Here is a 21,766-nt window from a genome sequence, read left to right on the forward strand (position 1 = left end):
CTGGGAAGCCCCACTAATTTTTTACTCTCTCCATAGTTTTGAATTTTCCAAAATGTTGAATAGTTGGAATCGTATGGGATGTAGCCATTAAAAGACTAGCTTTTAACTTTGGAAATATGCATTTAAGTTTCCTCCATACCTTTTCATGGTGTGTTAGCTCACTTGTTTCAGTGCTAAATAATGTTCTACTGGGGCTTCCCACATGGCTCAGCGGAAAAGAACCGCCTGTAATGCAGGAGAGACAGGAGACGTGGTTTGATTCCTGGGTCTGAAAGATTCCATGAAGAAGGAAATGGCAACCCACTCCAGTATTCTTCCATGAAAATCCCATGGACAGAGGAGCCTGGTGGGCTACAGTCCGTGGGTCACAAAAAGAGTCGAAGGTGACTTAGTGACTAAACAATAATAATGTTACATTGTCTGGGTATATTACAGTTTATTTATCCAGTTACCTGTTGAAGGACATTTTAGTTGCTTCCCAGTTTTGGCAGTCATATGTGAAACTGCTATAAATGTCCTCTTGCGGGATTTTCTAGCTACACATTTTCAACTCCTTTCAGTATATACCAAGGAAAGCAATTTCTGGAGCATATTGTAAGAGTATGTTTTAGTTTTCTAAGAAACTTACAGACTATCTTCCAAAGTGGTTGTACCATTTTTCATTCCCACCAGCAATGAATTAGGGTTCCTGTTGTTCCACATCCTCACCAGCATTTGACCTATTATCATGGTTCTGGATTGTAGATGTGTGTAGTTGTATAGCTGTGTAGTTGTATCTTGTGTTCACTTGCATTTCGCTAATGCTGTATATTGTAGGGCATCTTGTCATATGGTTATTTGCTGTCTGTATGTATATCTTTGGTGAGGTATCAGTTGAACTCAGACTTATTTTTTTTAATTGGGTTGTTTGTTTTCTTATTGTTGAGTTTTAAGAGTTCTTTGTATTTTTAAAAATTCCTTAGTTAATTTGCCTGGCTGCCCTGGGTCTTCATTGCTGTGTGCTTGCTTTCTCTCGTTGTGGCAGATGGGAGCTACTCTTGGTTGTGGTCCTCAAGTGTTTCCTTGCAGTGACTTCTCTTGCTGCGGAGCACAGGCTCTCAGCTCATGGGCTTCCGTAGTTGCAGCTCTCGGCTCTAGAGTTTGGGCTCGATAGTTGCGGTGTGTGGGCTTAGTTGCCCCACTGCTTGTGGGATCTTCCTGTACCAGGGATTGAACCCACGTCCCCTGTAACAGCAGGCAGATTCTCATCCACTGTGTTACCAGGGAAGTCCCAAGAGTTCTTTGTATTTTGGATAACAGTCTTTTAGCAGTGTTGGGTTTGCAGCGTCTTCCCAGTCTGTGGCTTATCATTCTTGATGATGTCTTTCTTTTAAAAAAAAAATAATTTTATTTACTTATTTTTGGCTGTGCTGGGGCTTCATTGCTGCGCGGGTTTATCCCTGGTTGCTGCAAGTGGGGCTGTTCTCTAGTTTCAGCGCTCAGGTTTCTCGCTGCAGCGCCTTCTCTCGCGGCTGAATACGGGCTCTAGGGTGCGCAGGCTTCAGCGGGTGCGGCGCATGGGCTCCATGGAGAAAAGGCTCGATAATTGTGGCACATGGGCTTGGTTGTTCTGTGCCATGTGGGATCTTCCTGGACTAGGAATCGAACCCATGTCTCCTGCATTGCCAGGCAGATTCTTTACCACTGAGCCACTAGGGAGACCTGATGATGTTTTTTGAAGAGCAATTTTTCATTTCTTAAAGAAGTCCAGCTTATCAATTAATTTTTTCATGGATTGTGGCGTGGTGTCATATTTAAAAAGGCATTGTCATTCCCAAGATAATCTTAATTTTTTTTCCTGTGTTATCTTCTAGGAGTTTTATAGCTGTACTCTTAGGTTTATAGTCCATTTTGAGTTAGTCTTTGCATGTGGACATCAGAGACATGACTGAGCGCGCACAGAGAGACACGCCCCCCCCACCCCACCCAGTTGTTTTATCACCCAGTTGTTGAGATGACTGTCTTTTGCTTCATCCTGTTGCCTTTGTTATCCTTTGTCAATGATTATTGGCTGTATTTCTTTGGGTCTGTTTCCGGCCTCTCTCTTTTTTGTCATTGATCTACTTATCTGTTCTTTCATTAATATCATACTGTTTCTAAATTGCTGTAGATTTATAGTAACCCTTAATTGTCTAGCAGTATCGCTCCTCCAACTTTGTTCTCCTTCAGTATTCCATTGGCTATTCTGGACCTTTTGTCTCTCTGGTATACAGTTTAGATCAGCTTATTGATAGCCATAAAATAACTTGCTGGGATTTTGATTGGGATTGCATTGAATCTGTAGATCAAAGTTAGAAAAAAACTGACATCTTGAGAGTATTGAGTCTTCCTGTCTGTCATCATGGACTATCTCTCCATTAATCTAGTTCTTCTTTGATTTCTTTCATGAGAGATTTGTGGTATTCGTCATATGAATCTTGTACATATTTGTTAGATTTATACCTTAAGTATTTCATTTTGGGGGTTCCTGCTGTAAATCACATTGTACTTTTCGTTTCAAATTGCACTTGTTCATTGCTGGTATATAGGAAAGCAGTTGACTAATTAACCATGTATCCTGCAACCTTGCTATAATCCCTTACTAGTTTCAGGAAGCTTTTTTGTTGTTGTTGATTTGCTTGGTTTCCTGAATAGGTGATAGTATCATTTGCAAAGACAGTTTTATGTCTTCTTTCCAAACTTGCACACCTTTTATTTCATTGTCTTGTTTTATAATATTGTTAGTACTTCCAGCATGATGTTGACAAGAGGAGACATACTTGCCTTGTTTCTGATATCAACAGAAAGGCTTCTAGTTTCTCACCATTAAGTGTGATGTTAGCTGTCAGTTTTTTTTTTAATAGATGGTCTTTATTGAGTTAATGGAAGATTTCCTGTACTGCTAGTGAGAGTTTTTATCATCAATGGATGTTAGATTTTGTCAAAAACTTTCTCTGCATCTACTGATATCATCATGTAATTTTTCTCTTTTCACCTGCTGATGTGGTGGATTACATTAATTTTTGAGTATCGAACCAGCTTTGTATACCTGCGATAAATCTCAGGAATTGGTCCATTTCAGCTGAGTTATCAAATTTGTGGGCATAGAATTGTTCAAAGTATTTTTTTATTATCTTGTTCATGTCCATGAGATCTATATTGATAACCTACCTCTCATTTCCAATATTGGTAACTTGTAACCTTTTTTTCTTAGTTAGCCTGAGTAGAGTCTTATGAATTTTATTGATCTTTTCAAAGAACTAGGTTTTGGTTTTGTTGATTTTTCTCCATTGATTTCCTGTTTTAAATTTCATTGATTTCTCTATTATTGTTTCTTTTCTTCTGCTTACTTTTGATTTAATTTGCTCTTTTTTCCCCCCTAGTTTCCTAAGAGAGAAGCTTAGATGAATTTTATGTGTGTGTATGTATCTGTTTATATGTTTATTTTGTTTTTTCTTTTCCATTGTGGTTAGTCGGGATATTTAATACAGTTTCCTGTGCTACACCATAGGACCTTGTTGTTTATCCATTCTATATATAGAGATTTGCATCTGCTAGTCCGAAAGGCCCAATCCATCATTTCCACCCTCACTCTCCCCCTTCAGAAACAAGTCTTCTCATGTCTGTGAGTTTGTGTTTTGTAGGTAAGCACATTTGTGTCATATTTTAGATTCCACATATAAGCAATATCATATGGTATTTGTCTTTCTTTTTCTGACTTACTTCACTTGGTATGGTAATCTCTAGGTTCATCTATGTTGTTGCAAATGGTATTATTTCATCCTTTTTTATGGCTGAGTAATTTTCCGTTGTATGTGTATACCATATCTTTTTTATCCATTCATCTGTTGATGGATATTTAGGTTGTTCTCTTGTCTTGCCTATTGTAAATAAGTGCTGCTATGAATATTGGGGTGCATGTATCTGTTCAGATTAGAGTTTTGTCCAAATACGTGCCTCTAAGTGGGTTGCTAGTCATATAGCAACTCTACTTTTGGCTTTTTGAGGAACCTCCATAGTGGCTGCACCAATTTATACTCCCATCAACAGTGTAGGAAGGTTCTCTCTTCTCCACAACCTCTCCAGCATTTGTTATTTGTAGACTTTTTACTGATGGTCATTCTGACTGATCTTAAGTGGAACCTCATTGTTGTTTTGGTTTGCATTTCTTTAATAATTAGTGATGTTGAACATTTTTATCATGTGCCTTTTGGCCATCTGTATGTCTTCTTTGGAGAAATGTCTATTTAGGTCTTCTCCCTATTTTTATTGCATTGTTTTGTTACTGAGTTGAATGAGCTGTTTACATATTTGGGATAGTAAGCCCTTATTGCATCATTTTCAAATATTTTTCTCCCATTTTGTAGTTTGTTTTGTTTTATGGTTTCCTTTGCTGTGCAAGAGCTTATAAGTTTGGTTAGGTCCCATTTGTTTAGTTTTGCTTTTATTTCTATTGCCTTGGTAGACTGATCTAGAAAACATTGGTATGATTTATATCAGAGAATGTTTTGCTGTGTTCTCCTATAGGATTTTTATGGTGTTGTGTCTTATATTTTAAGTCTTTAAACCATTTTGAGTTTATTTTGCATATGATGTGAGGGAGTGTTCTAATTTCCTTGATTTACATGAGGTTGCCCAGCTTTCCCAACACCATTTGCTGAAGAGACTGTTTTCTCTCCATTGTATATTCTTGCCTACTTTGTTGTAGATTAATTGACTGTAGTGTTTATTTCTGGGCTCTCTATTTTGTTCCACTGATTCATTTGGTCTTTTTTTTGTGCTAATACCCTTCTGTTTGATGACAGTAGCTCATTGTAGTATTGTCTGAAGTCTGGGATGGTTATGCCTCTTGCTTTGTTCTTTTTCCTCAAGATTGATTTGTCAATTCTGGGTCCTTTATGGTTCCATATATAAACTAGAGGATTATTTATTCTAGTTCTGTGAAAAATATAATGGGTATTTTGATAGGATCACTTTAAATCTGTAGATTGCTTTGGGTAGCACAGTGGTTGTAACAATATTAATTCTTCCAAATCACAAGCATGGGGTGCCTTCTATTTCCTTAAATCATCTTCAATTTCCTTCCTCAGTGTTTTATATTGTTCTCAGCATATGGATCTTTTACCTCCTTGATCAGGTTTGTTCCAAAGTATTTTATTTTATTTTTTGATGCCATTTTAAAAGGGCTTTTTTTTTTCTGCTTTCCCTTTATGTTATTTCATTGTTTGTGTAAAGCAATGCAGCCGATTTCTGTATTTTAATCTTGTATCCTGCTACCTTGCTAAATTCATTTATGGGTTCTAGTAGTTTTTGTATAGTCTTTAGGGTTTTCTGTATTTTAGTATCAACCATTTACGTATAATGATAATCTTATCTCTTCGCTTCAGTTTGGATACCTTTTTTCTTTTTTTAGCTGTGGCGAGGACTATGTTAAATAGAACTGATGGGAGTGGGTATCCTTGTCTTGCTCCAGAATTTAGCAAGGAAGGGTTTCAGGTTTTCACCATTGAGTGTTATGCTGGCTGTGGGTTTGTCATAAATGGTTTTTATTATGTTAAGAGATGTTCCCACTGTGCCCATTCTGGTAGGAATTTTTTATCATAACTGGATGTTGAATTTTGTTAAATGCTTTTTCTGCATCTGTTGAGATGACTGTGGTTTTTGTCTTTTCTTTTGATGTGGTATATCACACCGAGGGATTTGCATGTATTGAACCACTTTGTGACTCTGGGATGAATCTCACTTGGTCATGGTTTGTAATCTTTTTTATGTGTATGTGTTGTTGGATTCAGTTTGCTAATATTTTGTTGTGGATTTTTGCATCTATATTCATGAAAGATACGGCCCTGTAATTTTCGTTTGTGGTAGTACTTTTGTCTGGTGTTGACTTCCCTGAGGGCTCATACGATAAAGTAGGGGTTTATCTGCTTTACACAGATGGAGAAACTAAGACTAAGGGAGATTAAGTAAATGTTTTGTTTAACTCCAAAGTCTATTTCAGTGGTATCAGAAATTTTCAACTTTTGCTTTTGTTGCTGCTGAATACTAAAAGTTTAATGACAATCCCCAAAAGCAAAGCAGTGCTAGTGAGTTCCCAAAAGTCATCCTGTCAGGTTCCTAACTGTCCTTTCCCAAAGCCATTCCTGACTCTTTAATTCTTCACAGATCACATTTGGGAAACCACTGAATGTCAACTGCACTTTTTCAGCTTAAAAGTACCTGGGTGTGGTTGACTGGTTGATGTCTCCTTTTATAGGAAGATTCCTAACCTGGGGACTTTGCCTAGCCACTTAAAGACAGACTCCCTTTTTAACTCAAGATATAGAAAGAAGTACACCTTCCTTGTCTGCAGGGTTTTCAGAATTCTCCAGCACTAGGTTGCTTTCCCAGATCTCACTTGAATTTGTATGTGATACATTATTATTTTGAAAATATCTGTCATCCCCTCGTAGGTAATCAGTGGTAACTTTGAAAGGGTCCCTTCCCTACCTTCCTACTTTTGTACAAGTGTGTGTGTGTGTATATGTGTGTGTGTATATATATATATATTTCCTATTAAAGAAATGGGATTATATGTACTGCAACTTGTATTTTTAACTCCCAGTGTGTCAATATTATTACTCGATAGCCATATATGAATTAAACTTACAATTTTACATACTATGGACATACCAAAAGCCTGATATTTTCATATAAGAACTTGTGACATTGGCTACTGGAAGCCTAAGGCCTTTATTTTTGGTTACTGTCACCCACTTGTTTTTCCCTAGAGGATTCTGAATGAGGCTTTTGGATGTTCTTGGGGCCTAGCTAGCTGTTTGCAACACAAGACTGATGACCCCAGGAATGGGGGTGCTGACCTACCTTCCATGGTCCAAAGTGCAGGATGCCTTCCTTTCAGGCACTTTCCAGTGTTCCTTCCACTGGAGGGACCCACTGTCCCCTCCATACCTATTCTTTTTTTCTTTTTAAAATTTTTATTTAACCTAAATACATATTTTTATATATATATATTAGATTCTACATAGAATGTGGTGGTTTTCTTTCTCTGACTTACTGACTTGCTTTACTTAGCATAATGCCCTCTGAGTCCACGTTACAAATTTGTGTAAGATTTTTTTTTTCTTTTTTATCTCTGGATAATACTATATATCGGAGAAGGCAATGGCACCCCACTCCAGTACTCTTGACTGGGAAATCCCATGGACGGAGGAGCCTGGTAGGCTGCAGTCCATGGGGTCGCTAAGAGTCAGACACGACTGAGCAACTTCACTTTCATGCATTGGAAAAGGAAATGGCAACCCACTCCATTGTTTTTGCCTGGAGAATCCCAGGGACGGGGGAGCCTGGTAGGCTGCCGTCTATGGGGTCACACAGAGTCAGACACGACTGACGCGACTTAGCAGCAATACTATATATGCAGAATACATCTTAAATTATCCATCAGTGGACACTTAGGTTGTTTCCAAACAGTACTGCAGTGAACAATGTTGTTCAGTTGTGCGTTAGTGTCCGACTTTTTGCGACCCCATGGACTGCAGCACACCAGACTTCCCTGTCCTTCACCATCTCCCAGAGCTTGCTCAAACTCATGTCCATTGAGTCAGTGATGCCATCCAACCATCTCATCCTGTCATCCCCTTCTCCTCCTGCCTGAAACCTCTCCCACCTTCAGGGTCTTTTCCCGTGAGTCGGCTCTTCGTATCAGGTGGCCAGAGAATTGGAGCTTCAGGTTTAGCACTGAGAGGGGTGCATGTATATGTTTGACTTAGTGTTTTTATTTGGATAAATATCCTGAAATGGAATTGATAGTGCTTTTTTTTTTTTTTTTTTTTTTTTAGGAAACTCCATACTATTTTCCATGGTAGTTGCACCAATTTATATTCCCAACAACACACGAGTCCTTTTTCTCTACATCCTCACCAACGCTTTTTAAAAAAATTTTAATTGGATAATTGCTTTAAGAATTTTTTCTATCAAATCTCAACATGAATCAGCCATCAGTTCAGTTCAGTCGCTCAGTCGTGTCAGACTCTTTGTGACCCCATGAATCGCAGCACGCCAGGTCTCCCTGTATACATATATTCCCTCCCTCTTAAACCTCCCTCCCGTCTCCCTCCCCATCACATCCCTCTAGGTTGATACATAGCCCTTGTTTGAGTTCCCTGAGACACACAGAACTTGATGACAGCTGTTCTGAGAAGTATGATGAAGTGGTACCACATTGTGGGTGTTTGGGTTTTTTTAGGTTTCTTTTTTTAAAATGGAAATATAATTGCTTTCCAGCAATTATGTTTGTGTTAGTTTACACATTTCCCCTCCTCCTTGAGCCTCCCTCCGGCCTCACTTTCCATCCCACCCCACGAGTCATTCACAGGGCACTGAGCTGAGCTTCCTGGGCTGTCTACGGCAGCTTCCCACTAGCTATTTCACCCATGGTAGTGTATATACGTCAGAACAGCTGTAAATCCGTCCCACCCTCTCCTCCCCATGTGTGTCTGCAAGTCTGTTCTCTGTCTATTCCTGCCCTGTAGATAAGTTCATCAGTACTGTTTTTCTAGATTCTCCTTATACACGATAATATACAGTATTTGTTTTCCTCTGAGTGACTTCACTCTGTAAGGTCCAGCCATGTCTCTGCTAATGGCACGATTTTGTTCCTTTTTGTGGCGGAATAATATTCCACTGCATACATGTACCACATCTTTATCCATTCATCTATCGATGGACATTTAGGTTAATTCCGTCTCCTGGCTACTGTAAACAGTGCTGTAATAATGAACACTGGGGAACGTGTCCCTTCTTGAATTACAGTTTTCTCAAAGTATATGCCCAGTTGTGGGATTGCTGTATGTGGGTCATAAGGTAGTGTTGGGGCTTCCCTGGTGGCTCAGATGGTAAAGAATCTGCCTGCAATGCAGAAGATCTGGGTTTGATCCCTGGGTCAGGAAAATCCCCTGGAGAATGGAATGGCTACCCCCTCCAGTATTCTTGCCTGGAAAATTCCATGGACAAAAGGATCCAGGGGGTGGCAAAGAGTCAGACACAACTGAGTGACTAAGCACATTACATCATTATGTTTAAGAAGTATCTTTGTAAATACTACATATAGTTCTTAAACTGCTAAGTTTATGGTACTTGCATTCCCATAGTTACTGATATATAATTTCTCTTTGTTCTCTTTGCCTACAACAGGGTTAATTTTCTTTACTACAAATTATTTACTCTTTTATTTTCTGCTTATTTTTGGCCATGCCGGGTCTTTGTTGCTGCATGGGTTTTTCTCTAGGTGGGGGCTACCCTCTGGTTGCGGTGTACAAGCTTCTCGTTGCTGCGGAGCATAGGTTCTGGGGGCACGCAGGCTCAGTGGTTGCCAGCTCCTGGGTCCTAGAGCACAGGCTTAGTTGCTCTGCAGCATGTGGGATCTTCTGGACCAGGGATCTAACCTGTGTCTCCTGCATTGGCAAGCAGAGTCTTCACAACTTAGCCACCAGGGAAGCCCTTTTTATTTACTCTTAATTTAACCTGAATCTTAAATGTCTAAAACCAGTACACAAATCCTTTTCAGGGAGATTGACCAGGAAATCAAATGCTGCTTGATACAACTGGCTTCGAATTGCCTTTTGGCATTTGCAGGATGCATGAACCAACTTGAATCTATCTTTATTTCTTTAGGAGGGAGGGATTGAGGATAAAATATTAGGAATTACAGTCGACAGACATTCCTTCTTCACCTCTGGAAGGTTATCAACTCTTTGTTCATCACTAGGGATTGTGGGTTAAAAAAGCAAAATCCTCTCCAGTTATCCTGAAAATCAGGGTAAGATGAACAGGTATAAACTGCCAGTTGTTCAGCCTTCTAAATTTTGAAAGTATTTATTTGTACTTATATTGGAAAGTTTAAAGTTCGTGGAGGTATACGTATTTTCTGTGGATTAAGGATTTATTATCCTTTGTATTCTCACAAGTTGGTTCAAGCACTAGAAGATTAAGCATCAAATGCTGAAACGTAGACCAGGAAACGCAAGCATGCTGTTTCACCTGGAATAGCATTTCTCAAAAAAAGGTTAAGAGAAATTCGTGCAGGGAGCTCCTCTTTATGTACTGGAAATCTCTATAAAAGTTTTCTAGTTCATTTATTTCTAGATTTTCTTTTCCAATACAAAGTTATTCTGTGACAACACTTCCAGTAGTTTTCAGAATAAACATCATTGGAAGGTTTAAAAAGTTTGCCAGTTTACTCAACCCTCATTGCCAAGCAAAGTATATAAATGGCTCTGAAAACCTGTCCCCAAACCACCAAGTCACTGAAGTTCAATATGTGAACATTAAGCCTCTGCTGTGCAAAACTCATGGTGCAAAAGTAAGTTTACACTACGTCTTGACAGTGTGCACTTTACTATTAGTGAACAAATAGCAACTGATAAATGCACTTTGTCAGTTATTCACTAATATGATGCCATTTTACATACACAGAAAATGTTTTATATACTCTGATTCTGCATATGTAAACATTTTATGGCTATGCTTTGTAAACAAAAATTGTATACCACCTATATAGGGGTTACATACAAGAATGTTATCAATTTTAATATCATAAACCATTCTCATGATTGCTCATTGAAGCTAAAGGTCTGGTACATGCAAAACCCAGTTTGTTACGATTTTCGGCATTGCACTGGTCACTGTTTGTGCCAACAATAAACTGGGAAATTGAGAAATCAAATGTAGTAGTTTTCTTTAAAAAAACAATTGTCAGCTAGTAGGAACTGAACTACCAGAAGGTATTTTATACTAATGACTGGAGTCGGAGTCACTATGTATATAAATTATTTTAATAATGGTTGGAGAAAAGAAAAATAACGTGGATACCATATTAGTACTAAACAATTCAGTAGCTTCATTAAAAAATTGCTTCTGTATTAAACAACAGTGGCTTCATCCAGCCAAATACAATTTTTTTTTTTTTACTTTTACTGTGAGTCTCCTTTCAAGACACTAAGCCATTAAAGTATTTCAGGGAAAAAAAACCACAACGCTTTAAAGCTTCCTTTACTTAGATCTCCATTTCTAATTACATTTTTACATCTACATTCTGTGTGGGCCCATATGATTTCAAGAGCATGTTTAAACTCAAGTCCATGGAGGCAAAAAATTAAAAAAAAAAACAAAAACACCCAAGGAAGATGCATGACACATGTATGTATGTAATCAGAAAGCAGCAAAAAATTGAAGGTGTCTAATCTTTAACAACTATTTTGAATTTCTGACCCTTTTGTTACATTGATACTTGGATTAAAAATGAAGGACGCTGGTTACTTATAATACACAGTACTCACAAAATTGACTTCTTTTAGTCCAGAACTACTTAAAAGTATTCAAGGCCAGAATATGAAAAACCCATTAAGCCAATATTAAATTTTAGAGGTATTACATATGGAAACTTACAACATGGCTTTTTAAGTATGAATTTTAAAATAAAAAAATTCTTAACAGTGAGATTTGGTTTTAAAGTAAAAAGACAGCTAATAAAATCAGTTATCAAGCAAAGTGATAGGAAAACTATTTTTTTAAATACATGAAATAAAAGACTTGAATAATCCAATATAAAGCAAAATATAATAGAAATAAAATGATTATGTAATAGACTGAACGAGAGAATAAATAAAACAGGAAGGACTAAGGTAATTCCTACTTACTTTAGTTGTCTTATAGTATATAAACGTATATAAGACAACTAAAGTATGTAAAACATTTTGAAATTCACGAATCTCGTTATAGAATGAGTAATCAATCCACTTCCCTAATACTCACCATGTGACCTAGGACATGATAGTAAATTAGAGATCCCAAAGATCATGCCAGTAATGTTTTTGTCAATATGCATTTTGACCTGCATGACAGACTAAATCAAATGTTCATGATTCAATTATTAATTGTCTTTGACTTGAAAGCTCCAAGTTATTTAATAATGTATTTTTAATATGTGCTTTTTCTTTTTAATGCTTACTCTAATAATATGCTAGAGGTCTGGATGGTGACCAGATCCTAGAGATCTGGAAGGTGAAAGAGCCATTACCACCTGCTGACCACTGGCATAGATGTTTAGTGGGGTTTTTTTCCTTCTAAGCAGTTACTAATATTAAACTTAGACATCTGGTTATGTTAGAAACAACCAGAGTTGTTTGTTTTCGGAAACATGAGTATATGGAAGAATGTTAATTTAGTTTACTTTTTATTAAGAGATGTGAAAGATAAAGCTTTTGTTTTGGTTAAAGACTTGGTTGGTTTTGATCTGCATTAAATCTTTTTTTATCAAAAGAAAAGATGAAGGAAATAATTTTAAGATTAATTTTAAAGCTTTGTTTTTTTGATCAAGAAGTCTGGATCTTCTGAAACTAAGATTAAATATTTAGTTTGATAAATGATAGTTGGAGGATAATAAAACATTAGAATCAAACTTTATAAGCATTCCCTACACCTGTGTCATTGGAAAAGTCATCAGTGGCTGACTTTAATCAATATCATCAGATTTTAAATACTGATAATAGTTAGATATACATCTCATTAAGTTTTATAGAATCAAATACCACAAAACAAATTACGCTTAAAACCTGGAAGTCTAACCACAAAATAACATTTCCTTTAGAATTGAATTTTTTTGTTGTAAATCTCTAAAAGTTGAGAAAGATGAAGTTAGATTTTGTATAAATCTATGATATGTACAATTAATAACAAGGCTTCAATTGTTGTGGACTACCAATACCAGCTGTTAAAATGAAATCCTAAGGGTAATATTTATAGGGTTAGTATTACAGTTCAAATTTATGCAAATGGAGGGATGGTTGTTAAATCTATTTTGGGTTAGTTGATCTTAAACATACTTTTTCAAAACCGTTGAAGATGTACTAATTTGGATAAAATATTTTCACAGTCACTTTATGATAATGATAATTGATTTCCCAAATTCATTTTAAAGACTTCTAGCTAGGAAACTGACCCCCCCCCCAAGTCTAAAATTTGTACTTCTTAAGTTTAATTTTTACCTTTTTAAAATTGAGATGATCTTTTATTCCAGTAGCCTAATTCTTTGGTGTGCTGTTTGTAGTTATTTTAAAACTTAAGTATTCTGTACATAGCTAAGGAATTAAAACATTGCAAACTTTATATTATTTAACAATCTTTGTTTTTAAAGTCACTATGATTGGTTATTAGGAGTTGACTTCTGAAACCAAGTAACTTATATTTTTCCATAGAGTTGAAGTGTATTACTTTATTAATTATCCTAGATATTTCCTACATATTTAGTTTTTATTTGCATATTACTATAGGAAAATATCCTATTTTGCTATATATTTTTTAAAAATAGATCTTTAATTTTTTGTCTAGCACTTCATACTTCATACAGATTAAAATTAAACTGAGCCCATACCATCTACCCAAAACTAGATTCAGTAGAACATTTTCTCTTTTATTAATGTATTCAATAAACAACTAATTATAAGGTTAAGGGCTTTTGAAAATCATTTAAGTTGAATAAATGGGTAAGAAAAGTATACACATTATTTTTGGATATATTTAACTTATAAATGAAGTGGTACATAACTACAGGAACTAGAATATAATTCTGATTAAAACAGAGAACTATATAAGCTAGTAAGGAACTGAAAATGTCAGGATGTACTAGACAGTTCAGATGCAGAAAGGGTTGTTCTTACATACTCGTTAGAGGTATAGCCCCTGACAAAGTGGGTAGAGATTTTCTTAAGAGAAAGCAATAAACTCCTTACACGTACTTTATTCCCTTTCATAACTCTGATGCTGTTACTGAAGTGAACCTATATATACCAACGTAGAAATGAAAAGTATGTTTCATCGTTGCTAATGGATATGATTATTTCATTAGTTTGAAGACAAAAAATATATTGGGTGTATATGATTTTTTAATGCAAAAAAGGGACATCTCCTTCCTCTGAAAGGATGAATAAAAATCCCAGCAAAATGCACTGTTCTATACGCTCCTTTCAGTGCAGACTACATTGTAGAAACAAAATCTCTCTTAGAGAACTAGTTGTGAGTAGTGACTATCCCTAAAGATATTGAACTCTCAATTTTTACTACTTAAGGAAAGTCAATATTAATTCTTAATATAAAGATGTAGTTTTGGGAAAAACTGAGCTTCTCAAAATTTTAACATAGGTCAATCTAGTTGATTGGCATTAAGAATACAAGTACCCATGCATTCTCTGTTTCTTTTCTTTGTAGGTTGAACAGTCTGCCTCCCATACTGAAAATTTCAAGCTTTTGGACAGAACTGAACAGTGTGAACAAGTCTGGTGATGAAGCTCAAGAATCTTAGTTTCACAGTCCCTTGTCCCATATAAATATATGAAGCACCAAAACTGGAGCCCAGGTCTGAACAGGTTATATAACAGCAAGAACTATAATTTAATCACATATCATATTACACTATGGAACATTCTGTATTTGCCTGTTGATATGTAACATAGTTTATTACAAGCATTATTTCCTAAGACGTGGTTTAAGTGCTTCTTTTCAAGTATTACCGCTTATAGTGTTATGTTATATGTTAACAGTAAATCACTGATAAATGTATATAATGCAATACACATTGTGCCATTTCTCCCTACCCTGTGTTAACAGATTAACAAAATGAACTAAGAAAACAAACTATTTAAAACTAAAAACAAAGGCTGTCAACATCACAGATGCTTGTCTGAGTAAGTCAACAGCATTTCCCCCTTAACATGAAGGTATTTTCATCAAAAATGCTTCATCGTTTTTAGGTTAGCATTACTTTAGCAGCAGCTGGTCTTCAGGACAAGTAGATCAGAAGTTTCAAGTGCAAAAGACACTGAATTACTCTGAGAAACATCAATCCACATGACTAATGAAAAGAAGCAAACTGCTGGTGTCACCTTAACATAAAATTGTGCATTTTCCCCTTCAGTGTGTGGTTTAGTCCATTTATATGATGACAAAGTTTTGGAGTTCTCATGGCACAACACTGATATGGACTAGTTTGTCAAGGAACCTGTTTGTTTTTAATGTTTAAATTATAACAGTACAATAACTACAAAAAGGTCAGTGCCTTGGTGGCTTTAAACCCCATCAGTTTCAATGTTTTTAAAAATAATGATGCAATTAAATCTATGCTTCTGCAACAATAGTGCAATACAGTACCCTTTCCTGAATAAAGGAGCTGAGGTTTATCCATGTAGAAGCTTTAAGTAAGGTAGATTGTTGCCAACTACTTATCAGTCTTGCATGTTTGACATAAAATAGATTAGGAAAGCTTAAACTGATTTGTTAATCTATATTCAGCTAAAGCTTCACATAAGCAGCAATGGAAATGAACGTAAGTGCACTCAGTATAAAACACTTTTCAAAACTACTCCAAAAAACAAATGACAGAAAGTGGTTAAGAGCAACGAAACATCTGTTGTGTGTACCAGATGTAAAAGAAGAAGAACGGACTCTGGTTACTTGCACTATTTGAACTACGTGAAGGTAAAGTTAGGACTTAGTCCACTTCCATCTCTCCGGAAGATTTAGTATGCTGCGAGTTGTCTTTTGTTGAATCTGGTTTAGTTTCAGCCCCACTCTGTCCATCCATTGGTCCATTGTGTTCACTATTACCCTTTGCCTTGTCTTCAGCAGCCTCTACTTTCGGTTTGGGCTTATAAATGATGGGGTTACAGAAATTATCCAGTTCCTAAAAGCATGAAGAAAATTGATTAAAAATATTATGTAACAAGTTACCACTAACTTTCTGAAGTTCACATATACTTTGTAAATTTCCACATAATTCCACATTGCTGTTAGCTCAGCTAGATAACCAGCTAATTCTTAAAATACCTTAATGAATTATTTACCTTCTTGGCTAGTGTATGTCAGTGGTTTAAGATACTATTCAGTCTTTGATATAATAATACATTCTGTATTGTTACTAAATTTCTTCCTCATAATTTATTTTGGCCATGACACATGGCATTCAGAACCCCTGACCAGGGACTGAACTTGGGGGTCCTTGGCAGTGAGGGTACAGAGTTTAACCACTGGAATGCCAGGGAATTCCTAGGAATAATTTTTAATTCATTCCTTTAAATTAGGCCTAAAGCTCTGTTATGAGAAGTATGTCACATAGCACCTATTTCATAAGTTAAAATTTCTCAAAATTACTTGAAAACTACTTTAATAAATGGAATTATATAAATGTATACACTAACTTTACTTTTGGAAAACAGAGCAGCTTTTTCTGTTGAAGGAAAAATAAGCCATGGAAGTAAATTCAACTTAATAATCATTTCAAAGATATTTTCTATATCCTTGGTTTTTCTGCACAGAAATAAAGACCATTTCAGTAACGCTACTGAAACACTTTATATTCTTTCAAGACCAGTGTCACAAAATTGGGTGGAGTGGGAAAATAGGAGGTAACATCCTGGGGGAATGTTTCTGTGGCAAACTGTTCCTGTCACACTCTGCCTCTCACCTGATTAGGAGTAAATTATAATATATTCTTTGTAAAACTTTCTCAAAAAGGAAAATACTCTTACTGCTTTATTACTAAAAAAAAAAATTACCAGTTTGGCACAGAACTCAACATCACTAATCATCAGAAAAATGCAAATCAAAATCACAATATGTCTCATACCTGTCAGAATGACTGTCATCAAAAAGAACACAAATAACATTTTGGTAAGGATATGGAGAAAAGGGAACTCTATGTACGTTTCTGGTGGAAATGTAAATTGGTATAGCCATTATAGAAAACAGTATGGAGGTTCCTAAAAAAGCTAAAAGTTGAGTTACTATATGATCTACTTCTCAGTATCCAGAAATAAATGAAAATACTAATTTGAAAACATACATGCACACCAGCGTTCCAAGCAGCAGCATTTACAATAGCCAACATGTGGAAGCAACCTAAGTGTCCATGAACAGATGAACAAAGATGTAGCGTATGTACACAATGGAATAAAAAGAATGAAGAATGAAAACTTGCTGTCTGCAGCAGCACTGATGTTACTGGAGGGTATTATGCTTACAGAGAGACAAATACTGTATCTTTACACGTGTACACTTACACGTGTAATCTAAAAAATAAATGAATGTACCAGTAACAGAAAAAAAGACTCAGAGATACAAAGAATAAACTAGAGGTCACCAGTGGGGAGAGGGATAAGGGTACAGGATTAAGGTCACCAGTGAGGGGCAAGATAAGGGTACAGGATTAAGAGATACAAACTAATATGTATAAAAGAAACTACAAGGATATACTGTATAACAGAATATAGTCAATATTTTAGAATAACTAAATGAAGTAAAATCTGTAAAAATATTGAATCACTGTATATACACTTACAATGCTGTCAATCAAATATACTCCAATAAAAAAAAACCCAAACCTGTTTTTGTTTTTAAAATAAATACCTATGAGCATACTGAACCTGATTTTTAAAAAATCACCTGATATTCCATCTCCTCTGGTGGTAATGGTGTCGTTGCTAAGCTGTGTCTGACTCTTGCTACCCCATGGACTGTAGCCTGCTAGGCTCCTCTGTCCATAGGATTTCCAGGCAGTGGAGTGGTTTAACTTTTCCTTCTCTAGGGGATTTTCCCAACCTAGCAATTGAACCCTGGTCTCTTGCACTGCAGGCAGATTCTTTACCCACTAAGCTACCATCTCCTCTAGATTAACATTATTAGCCTTTTGGTGAACATCCTTCTAGATATATGTCCATGCATACATGTATCCAAACATACAAATCTTAATGAACATGCTAATTTACAGTGAGATAACTTTATAAGACTCTGAGGTGCTTTTTCATGCATCATGTATAAATCTTTATATTTCAATAGATTTACTGGGCTTCCCTGATGGTCTAATAGCTAAGAATCCATTTGCCAGTGCAGGGGACACAAGTTCAACCCCTGGTCTGGGAGGATCATATATTTTTTAGACATGCTGCAAAGCATCTAAGCTTGTGTACCATGACTGTTGAGCCCGTGCTCCTGAGCCCACAAGCCAGGGTAACTAACTAAGCCCATGCACTGCAACCGCGGGAGCCTGTGCTCTGCAGCGAGAGAAGCCATTGCAGCGAGAAGCCCACGCGCCGGAAGAGGGGCCCCTGCTCACCCCAGCTAGGGGAAAGCCCGTGCACAGCAGCCAAGACCCAATGCAGCCACAATTAAATCTGCAAGAATATACATTTTTCTCTATTAAATACTATGTTTACCTATTATGTGTTGTATATGCATCAGTTTAATTTCTTATTGATAGGTATTTAGGTTGCTGCCAGTTTTTTTGTATCATAAGCAGGGGTTTATTTATTTAGGCAACAGTCAAATTAAGATGAATTCCTAGAATTGTTATTTCTGCATTAAAGGTAAACTCATTTTAAATTTCTATACATATTCTGAAGTGATTTCCCAGGAAAAAGCAGTAACAAACGTAACCAAATTGCTCAGGGAAAGGTGTCCATTTCTTCACACCCTTGGCAATTATGGCAAAGATTGTAAATGTAAACAAATAACCAAATCGGAGAAAAGAGATTTGCATTTCTTAGATTAGTAACAAAGATGAATATCTTTTCATGTTTTTTAGACATGTATTTCTTTGTCAGCTGTTTTTCCAATGTCTTATTTTTCTACTTAGATGCTGATCTTTATTATAAAGTTTATCCCCATGTTTTTCATGATGTTTTCTTTAACTTTTGACATTTTCAGTAGTAACAGTTTTTAAAATGGAAAGTTTATCTTGGAAGTAAGATTTTACCATGAAATTTTATACATTTCAAACTATGTCAAAAACAAGCATATACTGTGGTTTTAGGAATGGAGATTCAAAAGTGTTATCTACCTAGAAAAATCAGACAATCTATAGTTGTTGGCATTATTTTATTGCTTTATTTTACACTTCTAAAAGCTGCTCTGTGTGTGACTAATTAAATCAAGAAACATGATCCACCTAGAATCTTTTTTACCCCCCACATTAAAAAGTAGCCTCAAATTCCTATTTCTCTGTTTTTCTGTAAGTTGATTACTTCTCAGAGTAATTAAAAAATTTTAGTGACTGAATCCATTATAAAACAAGTTTATAGTTTCTTACCTTTGACTTTGCAACTATTTCTGAAACTTTCACCACAGGATCTTGAGTGAGACTTAGTTTGTTCTGTGCGTTCATCTTACTGTTCAGCCAACTCATGGCTTCACTGATATATTTTTCAACCTTTTCAATTTCAGCAGGATCCAAATGATCGTATCTTTCATCCTATTGGGGGGAAAAACTTAATGAGAGGTTTTTCAATAAGTACCAACTTACTGATAATTCCTGCTTAAAAGATTTAGACTCTTATTGAGTGTGTATCTCACGCGTACTCATGTGAAGAAGCCATTTACAAATTACATAGAACTGAAGAAACTGAAAAATCAGTATGCCTTTTTAAGAGGAAAGGCCTTCTGAAGAAGTCAGGTTTGGAAAGGAATGACTTGTGAAGAATATTAAAACTGAAAAGAAGTCTTTAGCCAAGAAAGAAGCTGCATGGAATTAAATCTGTCAAGGAGTAAAATGAAATAAGGTAAGTAGGCACAAGCAAGCTAGACAGAAAATTCTGACTCTACAGCAGACTGATTAAGTTGTTGATAAGGAGAAATGAAAAATAAAATTGTCTGAAAAAGACACCTGTAGCTGTCACATGTAGAAGACAATCTAAGAAGTCATGATTTAGACTGGTGGTCTCAAACCAGAAAGAAGCGACGGTGCAACATACAGAAGGAGGATCTCCTCCCCATCCATCTGTCTACATACTTTTAAAAAATCTCTAGCCTGAACATCTTCCCTGAAGAACTCCCAACTCAAATTCTTATTTATAAAGTCTGAAACAACTTACCTGTGTTTCAAATTCACGATTACCTCCCTACCTACTCTTCCAAGTTTTGTCCATCTCAGTAATTAACAACTTTATCCTTTCAGGCCAAAAATCCTTAATTATTTTGACTCCTCTTTCTGTTTTATCTACATAAAATTTATCAGCTCTGCCTTCAAAATATATGCAGCAGAATTCCAGCCACTTCTTCCCCTTCCACTCTCCAGGCATAGGGTTCTGTCACTTCTTGCTTGTGCTATTCTAATGATTTAACTAGTCTCTCTGCTTTAGACTTAAATCATGCTGCTCCTATGTTCAGAAGCCTCCAATGGACTCCTATCTCAGAGTAAAAATCAAGCTTTTATAATGGCCCCTGGGCCTTTCATGATCTGGGAACTAATAACCCTACCCCTACAGCTTTGAGTCCCCTTGGCTTCCTTGCTGTTACTCCAACACTTGCTCTCCTTGAGGAATTGCTTCCTGTCCCCACCCCCCACTTTTTTTAGAACATTTTTCTTATAATTATCATACATCTTGACCCCTCCCCTCAGCTCTAATTCTCCCCTCAAATGATGTCATCTTATTAGTCTGCCTTTCTGACAAACCTCCACCTCTGGCAGTCCCTTACTTTTCCCACAGCTCTTAGCACCATCTGACTTCACTAACCCATTACTGTCTATCTTTTTGTTTGATGCTGTAGTTTTTGTTTGATGTTGAAGAGCGTGGAACATAATAAACTCATAATTCTTGAGCATAAGTGAAGTCTTGCCTTGCTCTGAATAATAGTTTAAAGCATCTTCAGGAAGCTTTTGACAGCATGGCGAACACTAGGTTGTAATAATAATAAACAGACCCTCCAATACCAGATTTGAAATATTCCTGGTGTTTCTGTTTGTCTGCTTGTTCCTTCTTTCTCTTCCATTATCGTTACATTCTATTTGTACCTGTATGGACACTGACGTTGGCAGGCACATTCACAATCGGTACCTGGATTATTCCTTTAGGTTGGTTGGACTGCACTCTATCTTAAAAAATGTAAAAATCTCTTATTTCTAAAATAAGTAACCACCTTTCCCACAATGTGTAGTGAAAAACAGTGTAGTTGTTAAGGGTTTGTATGTTGACTTTAGACTGCTTAGATTTTATCCTGACTACATCACTACTTCACAAGTTGCTTAAGCACTGCTATTTTCCTGCAAAATAACATTCTTGTCAGAACTGAGATAATCCATACAAAGTGCTCAAAATTTAGTTAAGTGCTTGATGAAAGTAAACTATGATAATGCCCTCCCCTAAACCTTTGGTGCTGGTCTCTCCACCCCACTGATGGAGTTTTAACATCAGTGATAAAATCTGGGGGAATTACGGTGAATATTTAAAATTGGAATTGACAACCTTGGGGGCTCCCTGGTGGCTGAGTGGTAAAGAATCTGCCTGTAGTGTAGAACATGCAGGAGACTGGGGTTCGATCCCTGGGTCAGGAAGATGACCTGAAGGAGGAAATGGCAACCTGCTCCAGTATTCTTCCTGGGGAAATCCCATGGACAGAGGAGCCTGGTGGGTCACAGTCCACAGCGTCACAAAGGGTCACGTGACTGAGCACACACACAGAAAACTTGTCCTGAAGGGAAAATTACACCTACTGAGTTTTAAAAAGTTATTTTGGAATACTACCACGCCCATTTGTTTACAAACTTGTGTATTTGCTCTTGCACTACAACAGCCAAGCTGAGTGTATCTAGTAGGACTGCAGAAGCTAAAATGTTATTTGTTCATTTAAAGGAAAAGTTTGCTACCCTCTCCTTTAGAAGGAAAAAAAAAAATCAGCTTAATTTTGTCAAATCTTACTGTTACAT

General features: G+C 36.5%; 1 protein-coding gene and 1 long non-coding RNA gene across 2 annotated transcripts in view; one reads left to right on the forward strand and one right to left on the reverse strand.

Annotated features, from left to right (window-relative positions):
• The window catches only part of LOC138422481 (uncharacterized), a 19,388-nt gene extending 2,362 nt beyond the window's left edge, over positions 1 to 17,026 (forward strand). Inside the window, exon 2 of the long non-coding RNA XR_011249888.1 lies at positions 14,284 to 17,026. This is a non-coding gene — a long non-coding RNA (uncharacterized lncRNA). The remainder of the gene's footprint in view (positions 1 to 14,283) is intronic.
• The window catches only part of HSPA4L (heat shock protein family A (Hsp70) member 4 like), a 53,881-nt gene continuing 46,549 nt past the window's right edge, over positions 14,435 to 21,766 (reverse strand). Inside the window, exons 19-20 of the mRNA XM_069557439.1 lie at positions 19,154 to 19,315; positions 14,435 to 15,754 (exon numbers count right to left, since the gene is read on the reverse strand). Of these exons, the coding sequence (XP_069413540.1) occupies positions 15,563 to 15,754; positions 19,154 to 19,315 (354 nt within the window). The 3' untranslated portion in view covers positions 14,435 to 15,562. The remainder of the gene's footprint in view (positions 15,755 to 19,153; positions 19,316 to 21,766) is intronic.

The sequence above is a fragment of the Ovis canadensis genome, chromosome 17 (assembly GCF_042477335.2).
Source record: "Ovis canadensis isolate MfBH-ARS-UI-01 breed Bighorn chromosome 17, ARS-UI_OviCan_v2, whole genome shotgun sequence".
Classification (NCBI taxonomy): domain Eukaryota; kingdom Metazoa; phylum Chordata; class Mammalia; order Artiodactyla; family Bovidae; genus Ovis; species Ovis canadensis.